Source organism: Gekko japonicus, unplaced genomic scaffold (assembly GCF_001447785.1).
Source record: "Gekko japonicus isolate JY-2015 unplaced genomic scaffold, Gekko_japonicus_V1.1 scaffold78, whole genome shotgun sequence".
NCBI lineage: Eukaryota > Metazoa > Chordata > Lepidosauria > Squamata > Gekkonidae > Gekko > Gekko japonicus.
This window is the reverse complement of record NW_015165236.1, coordinates 1,337,203-1,349,674: the sequence shown is the minus strand read 5'-3', so window position 1 is coordinate 1,349,674 and position 12,472 is coordinate 1,337,203. Positions and strand designations below refer to the sequence as shown.

At 53.1% G+C, this 12,472-nt stretch overlaps 1 protein-coding gene across 1 annotated transcript; it reads right to left on the bottom strand.

Annotated features, from left to right (window-relative positions):
* Window positions 1–662: 662 nt before the first annotated feature.
* Window positions 663–11,376, bottom strand: ECI1 (enoyl-CoA delta isomerase 1). The gene is made up of 7 exons (XM_015409919.1): window positions 11,300–11,376; window positions 11,010–11,123; window positions 8,583–8,710; window positions 5,336–5,482; window positions 3,247–3,368; window positions 2,943–3,121; window positions 663–1,048 (listed from the first exon to the last, which is right to left on the bottom strand). Exons 1-7 carry the CDS (start codon window positions 11,352–11,354, stop codon window positions 882–884), a joined length of 912 nt encoding a protein of 303 aa, XP_015265405.1. The 5' UTR covers window positions 11,355–11,376; the 3' UTR covers window positions 663–881.
* Between the last annotated feature and the right edge of the window lie 1,096 nt (window positions 11,377–12,472).

Genomic DNA, 12,472 nt, shown 5'->3' with positions numbered 1-12,472 from the left:
CTGAGGGTTCTTATCTATACCTTGTGGCTAACAGCCACTAATGGACCTCTGCTCCATATGCTTATCTATAAGAACATAAGAGAAGCCAATGTTGGATCAGGCCAATGGCCCACCCAGTCCAACACTCTGTGTCACAAAGTGGCCAAAAATACCAGGTGTCCTCAGGAGGTCCAGCAGTGGGGCCAGGACACCAGAAGCCCTCCCACTCTTGCCCCCCCCCAGCACCAAGAATACAGAGCATCACTTGCCCCAGACTGAGATCTCCTATCTATTGTTGTTGTGCAGTCGCACAGTCGAGTCCGACTCTTTGCGACCCCATGGACCAGATCACGGCAGGCCTTCCGGTTTGCTCAACTTCATGTTCGTTGCATCTATCTATACCTTCTGTATCTATACCTTCTATCTATACCTTCTGGCGAAGAGCCACTGATGGACCTCTGCTCCAGATGTTTATCCAATTCCCTCTTGAAGCTGCCCATGTTTGTAGCCGCCGCCACTTCCTGTGGCCGTGAACTCCATGTGTTCATCCCTCTTTGGAACAGACACACAACACGCCAATTGTGTGTGTGTGTGTGGGGGAATCTCAGTGGAAGCTGGCCCAGATTCCCACCCCCGCCCGAGAGGCTGTGTCTGAGCAACCCCTGACAGGCAGACGAGAGTCCCCCGTTTGAACAGTTATGTTTATTGGCAGTTCACATTCTGTTAAACTAACTCACTGAAGAGAACACCCGACTGGCACAGAGAGGCCCCGCCTGCCCCTCTTCCCCGGGAGCCGAAGTCCACACGAGAGGCACCACCGGTCAGAGAGAGGCACTGAGGTTCCCGGGCCGGCCGCACAGGAGCCATCCCTCGCCAGCCTGCCCGGCGGCTCCGGGACCAGCTCAGGCCTTCTTCTGCTTGAGCATCTCGACGTACATCTGCAGGGACTTCTGGATGGAGTCTCGGGAGACGAAGCTGACAAAGTTCTGGATGTCGGAGTCCCGGTGCTTCCGCAGGTGCTCCACCGCCGCCTTCCGCATCATCGACTTGGTGATCTGACGGGCGTGGTCTAGGCGGCAGAGAGAGGGGAAGCCGGTTGGATCGAGCGGCTGATTCCCCCCCCCCAATCCTGGTCCATCCTCCCTCCACAACTCCCGCATCTCGTTCACCCATCCCGTAGCCGCCTGGCTGGCAACCAGTGTTCCTCTAAGCTGAGTTAGTGTGGGCTAGCTCAGTTTTTTAGCCTCCAGCTCACACATTTTTGTCTCAGCTCAGGAAGGAGGGCTCCAGAGCAAACTCATTGATGCAGGAGCCAAATCGCTCGCTCACAACTTGAATGCCAGCAGTAGCTCACAAAGTAGAATTTTTGCTCACAAGACTCCACAGCTTAGAGCAGTGGTGGCGAACCTATGGCACGGGTGCCAGAGGTGGCACTCAGAGCCCTCTCTGTGGGCACGCGTGCCATCGCCCCAGCCAGGCCCAGACCGTCATTAAAGTGTCGAATTCTCTGCCAAAAAATTTTAAGTAAATGAAAGCATTTGGGATTGCTTACCTTGCTTTGTTTGGATCATCTTAAATTAATGTATGAGTTGTTTTTTCTAAAGTAAAACCTCAGTATTCAGGTTAAATTGCCGTGTTGGCACTTTGCAATAAATACGTGGGTTTGGGGTCGCAGTTTGGGCAATTGGTCTCTAAAAGGTTCCCCATCACTGGCTTAGAGGGAGCATTGCTGGCAACTGAAGGGGGAGGGAGAACCCGGGGAGGTGGTGAGCTCCCCCTCCCTGGCGGTCTTCAACGCAGCAGCGGGACAAACCCTGGTCAGGGATGCTCTAGGCTGATCCTGCACTGAGCAGGGGGTGGGACCAGATGGCCTGTCTGGCCCCTTCCAGCTCTATGGTTCTACATTCCTCGAGGGGGCGCTAGTCCACGTCTACTCTGCCCCAGCTCCAGTGATTTAAAGCTGACTGGACTGGAACGGACGCCATTCCTTGCCCTCTGTCCCAGTTTGGTGTAGTGGTTAAGAGCGGCAGAGTCTGATCTGGGAGAACCGGGTCTGACTCCCCACTCTTCCATATGCAGGCCAGCTGGGTGACCTTGGGCCAGTCACAAGTTCTCTCAGGAGCAGTCCTCAAAAGAGCTCTCCCAGCCCCACCTACCCCACAGGGTGTCTGTTGTGGGGAGGGGAAAGGAAGGAGACTGAAAGCCGCTCTGAGACGACAAGTGAAGGTCACGGTATGAATCCAGTCTCTTCTTCTTCTTCTTCTCTCTGTCCCTTTCCCCCCCTCCCCCTCCACTGCTTACAACTGCTGTTCTACTAGCTCCCCATCTGAACCTGCTATGGGTGCCTGTGGGGAGCCGGAGGAGAAGAGCCCCCCACCCCCACCCCCGGTGGGTTGTAGGGAACAGAAAAGGGAGGGAAGCGAACGTCTCTCCCTGGCAGCCTTTAGGGAGAAGACACTGCAAGGCCTGCTGCTCCCTTGGCATCCCCCCCCCCCCGAAGAGACACTCTAGGACTGCCGTGGAACTCCCAAGACAGAGCCCTTCCTTGCAGCTTTCATTGGTGCCCCCCCCCCCTGGGTAGATTTTCACTCGGCTCACCCCAACCAGGCCTTCCTCCATGGCCCGTTTGGCCTGGGACCAGCCTTCCCTGCATCCCCCCCCCCCCATATTTTTATCTGTGCAGTCCAGTGTTCCCTCTCAGCTGAGTCAGTGTGAGCCAGCTGACAGTTTTTTAGCCTCCAGCTCACACATTTTTATCTTAGCTCAGGAAGGGATGGCTCCAGAGCAAACTGACTGATGCAGCGGCCAAATCGCTTGCTCACCACTTGAATGCCAGGAGCTCACAGAGTAGAATTCTTGCTCACACGACTCCACGGCTTAGAGGGAACACTGGTGCAGTCTCGTTCTCGGGGCTTGGGGACACTTATGGGGGCCGGGGAGGGGGAGGCTTCTCGCTTCCTCACCTGGAGCGGCCAGCCACTGAGCCATCACCTGGGTCGCCACGCTCTGCATCTCCTCTTCCGGCACCAACTTGTCCACGAGGCCGATCTCGAGGGCGTCGGGCGCAGGATAGAGGAGCCCGAGTTGCAGGGAGCGCTCCGCAGCCCGGTGGCCGATGGTGCTGACCATCGCGTCTTTGAACCTGGCCATAAGGGACAGGCGTTCAGGCATAAGGCACGGCTCGAGCTAGCCAGCCAGTCTGCACGGGGCCCGCACCAAAAAGGCCTTTGGGCTGCTCATCCACGGCCGCCCACACACATCCCTCACCAGAACGGGGCGACGATTCCCAGCTGCGTCTCGTTTAGACCGATGCTGTATTTGGGGTTCTCGGCCATGATCCTATAGTCGCACGAGAGGGCTAGAAGGCAGCCGCCGGCGGGGCTGGAACCCTAGAGGGAGGGAACAGAGAACAAAGGGTCTGTTGGGCCCCAAACGGCACCCCTGGATCCCCCCCCCCGACACTCTGGCAGCTCTAGAACCCGAGTTCTCAAGTCCTCTCCCCGCCCAAGTTCACCTTTCTTTAATTTGTATTAATTGGCTTCAAATGCTCTCATAACAGAAGCATTCTTAAGGTCGTTCTTTAAATGCAAAGCAAGTCTGCTCTTAAACGCAAGGTCCTACGAGCCAGAGTCCATGCTGCACTGAGGTTGTAAGGGCCAAATGTTCATGCAACATTTCCCCAACAGGCACTGTGGTCGGGGAGGCAACATCTTCTGGTGACCACAGGCCCCAAGGAGGCCAGGCTGGCTGCTACCAGGGCCAGGGCCTTTTTGGTGGCGGCTCCTACCTGGTGGAATGAGCTCCTGGAGGAGATCCGGGCCCTGCGAGACCTTGCGCAGTTCCGCAGGGCCTGCAAGACGGAGCTCTCCCGCCAGGCTTTCGAGTAGGAGCCGCCACCACCTTTACCATCACTACCTTTACCATCATTACCAACTGGCCCTGCGCGGAGCGAACGACAGCGCTGCGTGGAGCAGACACAGCTGAACTGGGAGTACCATCTTCAAGGCGCCATCTTTTTATTGAAGACTGATTAAAACATCTAGAGCACTCGTAATATTGTAAATGATTGTTTTTAGGTTGTTTTTAACCTGTTTTATATATTGGCATGTGCCCTATTTGTGGGCCGCCCTGAGTCCGCTTGCAGGGAGGGCGGGCTATAAATCAAAACATTAAATAAATAAATAAATGCAAGGTGACATCAGTTTTGTGAGCCGTGAACAGCCCGTCAACCTCTGGCCTCCATATTGGCTAGCTGTATTGCTGTGTTCTTTTGGGCTTTAGGAGCTGCGGTGGCTCAAGTGGTTAAGACGCTGAACTGCAGGCTGTGGAAGGTCAGTAGTTCAGCAGTTCGAGACCAGGGTGCCGCATGATGGAGTGAGCTCCCATCTCTAGTTCCAGCTCCTGCCAACCTAGCAGTTCGAAAGCAAGAAATTGCAAGTAGATAAATAGGTACCACTTCGGTGGGAAGGTCACAGCGTTCCGTGCGCCTTGGTGTTTAGTCATGCCGGCCACATGACCACGGAAACGTCTTCAGACAGCGCTGGCTCTTCGGCTTTGAAACGGAGATTCGACTGGCTTTCGAGCAAGGGAACCTTTACCTTTGGGCTTTATTCTTAGCATCTGTCTTAGCACTGTATCCCTGCCCTCGCTTGCCATTTGCATTCCTAAGGGGGCGTGTGTGTGTGTGTGTGAGTAGAGCATTAGGGAGTATTGCTTGGTAACTTTCTGAGAATGTCCTTGGTGAAGTTTGGTGCCTGGCCAGGCCAGATAGGGCAACGGTAGATCCGTCTGGGAGTGAATGGGATTTTGGGGTTTCATCTACGTGTTGCGTTTTCCCCGCCTTTGCAAACCAGTCCTAACGAGAGTTTGAACCCACAGCATCTCACATCTCTGATGAAGCATTTCACTGCCAAAGTGTGTGTGGAGAGTGATTTGACTGGGAACCTGATAACAGGCCCTGCCTTTCTTACAGCCCGACAGCATCAAGGACAGGAAGCGCTTCAGAAATAAGATGACAACAGCTAGTTTGGATGCTGCGTTTTCAAGGCCTCATGGCAAACAAATGGCCTAATCCTTCTGGACCGGCCTCTCCTTGTTTCAAGCAAGGAAACCCAATCACTGAAACGCCCACCTCATGCCCTTTGCAACGGACGTCGCCATGCACAAGTTTTGCCATTTCAATGGTCCGTTTTGGTCATCCCTGCAAATACAACCCCCGGTTTCCCCGGCCCATCCGCATCCTCTTATCTTTTCTAGCATTTCAGCAGAATCAGGACGTGAGCCCTCCCGGCCCAGACAGCCCAGAGAACCAAGGGCAAATCCCAAGGGAGTCGGACGTTAAAGAAATCAAACTTGCATTGATGGCGGCCACTGTCACCAGACTGGAGTCGTACAGCTTCAACCACAGCTCCTGCACGGCCTTCCAGAACTCGGCATAGTGCTCCTTGCTTTTGCCGTGCATCTCCATAATGTCCAGCCCTGCCGAGAAGATTTTGGGGACGGCCTGGGGAGAGAGGGAGAGGAAAGCATCTCAGGCTGTCTCCCTACCAGGTTGTTCAGTCCAAACCCTGGAGGAAGAAGAGGAGGAGGAGTTTGGATTTAAATCCTGCCCTTCACTACCCAAAGGAGTCTCAGAGTGGCTTACAATCTCCTTTCCCTCCCCCTCCCCACAACAGACTCCCTGTGAGGTGGGTGGGGCTGAGAGAGCTCTGAGAGAAACGGCTTTTTGTCCAAGGACAGCTCTTATCAGAACTACGGCTTGCCCAAGGTTATCCAGCAGGTGCAAGTGGAGGAGTGGGGGAATCAAACCCAGTTCTCCCAGATTAGAGTCCGCGCACTTCACCACCACACCAAAGGCGAGATGTGCCCGCATTCCTTCCCCCCCTCCCCAAAGAACCGTGCGTCACCCGCACAGATCAGACACCCCTCTAAGGAGGGGAAAGGCAGCCTTGTTGCACACTTCCTTAAACCAAGGCAAAATACAGAACCCAACAGTGAGCCTGTCTGTTGTGGGGAGAAGGGAAAGGAGTTTGTAAGCCGCTCTGAGACTCCAAGTGAAGGGTGGGGTATAAATCCACTCTTCTTCTTCTTCCTCCTAACCCTGAGCCTTGAAGCAAGATCTGCCTGTTGAGCCGCCCAGAATTTTGGAATAAGAAGTTGCGCTAGAACAGTGATGGCGAACCTTTAAGAGACCGAGTGCCCAAACTGCGACCCAAGACCCACTTATTTATCGCAAAGTGCCAACACGGCAATTTAACCTGAATACTGACTGAGGTTTTACTTTAGAAAAAACAACTCATACATTAACTTAAGATGATCCAAACAAAGTGAGGAAAGCAATCCCAAATGCCATAGAGCTGGAAGGGGCCAGACAGGCCATCTGGTCCCACCCCCTGCTCAGTGCAGGATCAGCCTAGAGCATCCCTGACCAGGGTTTGTCCCGCTGCTGCGTTGAAGACCGCCAGGGAGGGGGAGCTCACCACCTCCCCGGGTTCTCCCTCCCCCTTCAGTTGCCAGCAATGCTCCCTCTAAGCCAGTGATGGGGAACCTTTTAGAGACCAATTGCCCAAACTGCGACCCCAAACCCACGTATTTATTGCAAAGTGCCAACACGGCAATTTAACCTGAATACTGAGGTTTTACTTTAGAAAAAACAACTCATACATTAATTTAAGATGATCCAAACAAAGTGAGGAAAGCAATCCCAAATGCTTTCATTTACTTAAATTTTTTTGGCAGAGAATTCGACACTTTAATGATGGTCTGGGCCTGGCTGGGGCGATGGCATGCGTGCCCACAGAGAGGGCTCTGAGTGCCACCTCTGGCACCCGTGCCATAGGTTTGCCACCACTGCGCTAGAACTACAGACTGACACGTCCACCCGCCTGAGAACTATCCCTCACCTGGGTGCTAATACCTGGCGCGGCTCAACCCGTGAGCTTTTAATTCTTTCAATTAGCCCTGTAGCACTTTCTAATTGGATCGGCTTCTCCAGCTTCATCCTGCGCTTTCGCAGACAAGGTTTTAAATTAATCCGTTGTGGTTTACATGTCAACAGTTGGGCGTGGTCCTCGCCCATTTGCAGTCAGTTCTTGTTTTAACTGGCCTCTTTTGTAAAAAAAAAAAAAAACCACCGCCCCACCCACAGCGGCCTTTCTGTTCTCTGTAGCTTTAACACAGTGCAAATCCAAAGAAGTGAGCACCGTCTCCAGAAACCCTGCACTGGAATGAATTCTGTTACACTCTCGGGCACCACAGGACTCCTGTGTCATTTTGAAGCCAGTCACAGCCCGCTTCCCCTGACTTGGATGGCCGAGGCTGCCTGATATTGTCAGATCTCCGTTCGTACTTGGATGGGAGCAGTGTTCCCTCTAAGCTGAGTTAGTGTGAGCCAGCTCACAGTTTTTTAGCCTCTGGCTCACGCATTTTTGTCTTAGCTCAGGAAGGATGGCTCCAGAGCAAACTAATCGATGCAATAGTCAAACCGCTTGCTCTCAACTCTAATGCCAGTAGCAGCTCACAAAGTAGAAATTTTGCTCACAAGACTCTACAGCTTAGAGGGAACCTTGGATGGGAAGCCACCAAGGAAGCCCAGGGTTGCTACGCAGAGGCAGGCAAGGGCAAGCCAGCTCTGAATGTCTTTTACCCTCACCTGGATGGCCTAGCCTGGCCTGATCTTGTCAGATGTGGGAGGCTAAGCAGGGTCGGCCCCAGTGTTCCCTCTAAGCTGAGTTAGTGTGAGCTGATGCCAGAGTTTCTTTAGCCTCCGGCTCACACATTTTTGTCTCAGCTCGGGAAGGATGGGGCTCCAGAGCAGACTCGTTTATGCAGTAGAGCCAAATCGCTCGCTCACAACTTTAACGCCAGTCGCCCACCAAGTAGGATTTTTGCACACAGGACTCCACAGCTTAGAGGGGGCATTGCTTGCAACCAGTGTTCCCTCTAAGCTGAGTTAGTGCGAGCTAGCTCACAGTTTTTTAGCCTCTGGCTCACACATTTCCGTCTTAGCTCAGGAAGGCAGGCTCCAGAGCAAACTAATCTATGCAGTAGCCAAATCGCTTGCTCACAACTTGAATGCCAGTGGCTCACAGAGTAGAATTTTTGCTCACAGGACTCCCCGGCTTAGAGGGAGCCTTGGTCGGCCCTGGTGAGGGCTCGGCTGGGAGGCCAACACGGAAGTCTGGGGTTTGCTACGCAGAGGCAGGCGATGGCAGACCCCTTCTGAACGTCTCTTGCCTTAAAAGCCCTACGGAGGTCACTGTACGTTAGCAGGGACTTGACTGCTTAAATAAATATCTCCAAATCACCCTGTCGTGTGTGTGTGTGTGTGTATGTGTGTGTGTGTGTGTGTGTGTGAGGATTCTAAGCTTGTCCTTCAGTCAAAGTCCGCCATCTGCCTTGCCTTCTGGGCACATTTAAGAGGGAAATTATTCCTTTCCCATCAGTGTAAGAACTACACTCCCCAGCGGCACAGAGAGCCCAACGCAGGCCGCCAGAGTCTTCTCACGAAGAGAGTAAAGACCACCAGCAGCAGCGGAGGAGGAGTCACCCCCGTCGGCAACCCGCCGCTGCGGGCCCGGAAGAGCCCTATCTCGAACCCGTACCGAGGTGAGGATGACCCCCCGGCAGGCCTTGTCGTTCTCCAGCTTCTCCAGGCTTATCGAGAACTCCGTCAGCAGCTCCAGGCTCAGGCTGTTCACCGGAGGGCTCTTCAGCTTCACCACCGCCACCCCTGAGCAAGGCAAGGCAGAAGGTCAGCAGCAGAGACTCAGGAGACAAGACTCGCTTCGGCAAAAGAACACTCAAGATGGTCATCTGGGCACACAGACACACAGAGAGAGAAAGCGGGTTTATCCCGAATCAGACACTCGGTCCGCTCAGACAGGCAATGGCTCTCTGGGGTCTCAGGTGGAGGTGTTTCCCATCACCCACTCCCTGGTCCTTTTTAACTGGAGATGCCCCTGGGGACTGAACCTGGGACCTCCTGCATGCCAAGCAGAGGCTCTTCCACTCAGCCACAGCCCCTCTTTACAGCTCTCCAGTGTCTCAGGTGGAGGTCTTTCCCATCACCTCCTACCTGGCCCTTTTAACTGGAGATGCTGCTGGGGATTGAACCTGGGGCCTTCTGCATGCCAAGCAGAGACTCTCCCACTGAGCCACAGCCCCTCTTGACAGCTCTCCAGGGTCTCAGGTGGAGGTCTTTCCCATCACCTACTGCCTGGTCTTTTTTAACTGGAGATGCCACTGGGGATTGAATCTGGGACCTTCCGCATGCCAAGCAGAGGCTCTTCCACTGAGCCACGGCCCATCTTTCCAGCTCTCCAGGGTCTCCGTCCCTGATTCTTACATCCTTATTTTAGACACTTTCACAGAGCACAGATATGGGCTTCAGACCGTGGCTTGCCGTGCTTGTTTACCAACACACCCCTCGGACACAGAGGTGAGGCGGAAGGGGAGGGATTCCTCCTCCCAAGGGCGAAACGTTGGCCTTGGCAGAACAGCCGGTCCACGGAACGTGGCTGTTTTCGCCTTCTTGAGCAATTCTAGGGAAACTGAGCCAGACTGCCTGTCACCCCGGGGGGTCCAAAGGGCACTGGCCTGGTGCTGCAATGGCCGAAGGCTGATTGGTCTTCTTTCCGCTGGGCGCTAAAAGCCACCACCCAAAGCACCAGGGACTGCAAACCTCCCCTGGAGCAGCCCAGTGGATGGCTAGAGGCCAGCAACGGCGCCGCGCCAGAGATTTCTCCATGCCAGAGATTTTTTCCGGTCTGCTTCCAGCCTTTGGGAGATGAGTATCCTTTGGAGCGGCCCAAGGCTGGTTTTAATACTGAGGTTGGGTTCCGGTTTTATTGTTTTTCACTTTACAGGCCACCTACAGCAGATACGACGCCCTTCAATGAAGGCAATGGGGCGGCAGGCTTTTTACGGGCTGCTTTTGCTGTCATGGGTTCAGTTTGAGCCCAATGGCACCTTTCAGCCCATAAGCTTTGGTGCGCATGCACACTTCTTCAGATAAAGCTTGATGAAGTGTGCCCGCACACAAAAGCTTATACCCAGAATCAAACTTTGTTGGTCTTAAAGGTGCACATGTACACGAAAGCTTATACCCAGAATCAAACTTTGTTAGTCTTAAAAGTGTGCATGCACACAAAAGCTTATACCCAGAATTAAACTCTGTTGGTCTTAAAGGTATGTATGCACATAAAAGCTTAAACCCAGAATCAAACTTTGTTGGTCTTAAAAGTGTAAGGTAAAGGTAAAGGTTCCCTTGCTCGAAAGCCAGTCGAATATGACTCTAGGGTTGCTGTGCTCATCTCCGTTTCAAAGCCGAAGAGCCAGCACTGTCCAAAGACGTTTCCGTGGTCATGTGGCCGGTATGACTAAACACCAAGGCGCATGGAACGCTGTTAAAAGTGTGCATGCACAGGGAAGTTTATACCCAGAATTAAACTTTGTAGGTCTTAAAGGTATGCATACACATAAAAGCTTATACCCAGAATCAAACTTTGTTGGTCTTAAAAGTGTGCATGCACAGGAAAGTTTATACCCAGAATCAAGTTTTGTGGAACTTTTGTGGATCTTAAAAGTGTGCATGCACACGACAGTTTATACCCAGAAGTAAACTTTGTGGGTCTTAAAAGGATACATGCACAGGAAAGTTTATACTCAGAATCAAACTTTGTTGGTCTTAAAAGTGTGCATGCACAGGAAAGTTTATACCCAGAATCAAGTTTTGTGGAACTTTTGTGGATCTTAAAAGTGTGCAGTGCATGCACACGACAGTTTATACCCAGAATCAAACTTTGTGGGTCTTAAAGGTGTGCACGCACACGGAAGCTTATACGCAGAATCGAACTTCGTGGGTCTTTCAAAGTGCCGGCGGAGTCAGACTTTGCACTTCAGGTCAACAGGGCCGCCCGCCGGGCTCTCCCTCCACCGCCTGAGTTGTTGTGAGTCGCCTCGAGGCGGTCCCGCTGCAGAGAGACGCCTCCCCCCCCCCTCCTCCGCAGCCCGGCCCGGCCGCCCCTCACCGGTGCTCTCCTCCAGCTCCACCCGGACCTTGTCGTTGCTGAAGGGTCGCCTCGGGGCCGCCGCCGCCCCGCCCCAGAGCCCGCCGACAGCCGCTGGCCCGCGCCGGGGGGAGCCTGCAAGAGAAAGCAGCGCCCCGCCTGCAACTGCGCGCCCGCCGACGGGACGGACGGACGGACAGGGAGGGGACGGGACGGGAGGGAGGGAGGCCGGCGGCGGGCACCCCCCTCCCGACCTTGCCAGCCGCTACCGCCCGGCCGGGGAAGGGAGGAAGGGAGCCAGCGGCGGGTACCTGCGCGGAGGGGCAGCCGCCAAGCCCGGCAGACCCAGGCTGCCCTGGCCGCCATCTTCACCGCCAGACAGCCAGCCGGGCGGGGAGGGGAGGGGAGAGGAGGGGAGGAGAGGGAGAGCCGCCCCTGCCCGCCTCTGCCTGCCTGCCGCCCCCTCTGCCCCGCTTGCGCAAGAGCCGCGCTCCGGATCCGCCGGCGGAGTCCCGCGTCCCCCCCCCCGCTTGCTTGCTTGCAACCCCCAAGAAGCCAGCGGGGGGGCCGGGGGTGTCCCTCTCTTGGCACCGGACAGACCTCGCAGCGTGTTCTTGCAGCCCTGCAGGAGAGCCGGGGGTGCGGGGGGAATGTCCGGAAATTTTGAAGCTTGGGGGGAAAACGGAAATTTTCGGAAGAATGGAAAAAATGCCACATTAGCACTTCTTCTTTCCTTTCCAGATTGAAAGTCATTCTGTTACTTGAGGGACATAAACTATGACTATGGACATTTTTACTTGGCGTGAAATTATCACAACTAGCCTATTAAAAATATTAAATATACCCCATAGTGTTTCCAAACAATGATTACAAACAGATGAAATTATCACAACTAGCATATTAAAATATTAAATATATAGTGTTCCCAAACAATGATTACAAACAGATGAAATTATCACAACTAGCATATTAAAATATTAAATATATAGTGTTCCCAAACAATGATTACAAACAGATGAAATTATCACAACTAGCATATTAAAATATTAAATATATAGTGTTCCCAAACAATGATTACAAACAGAATACCCACCCAAACTGAAACGTTTTTCTTTTCTTGTGACAATAGCACCTCCTAAAGAGAGAAATGCATCTTGTTCTTGCATTGGAGAGTTCAGTGTGTAACCTAGGACTTGCTTGTCCTCAGTGCACAGAAATTAGATCAATCTGATACCATACATATTTTTTAGAAATTATTTGGAAAATATTTGAACACCTTGTCTTAAAATATTTTATCCATCATGTTAAAATAAAATGTTCCATGATCAATTTCTTTTTCCAATTTTTCGGAAAAAAACAAAAAAGGCTTCAGGGGAAAAAACCTTCCCCCTCCCCGAATTTTTCCAGGCCTTCACATCTCTAGAGGAGGACCCTCACTCTGTTAATGGAATGGGAATGGCAATATCCGGAAACCATTTTAACCC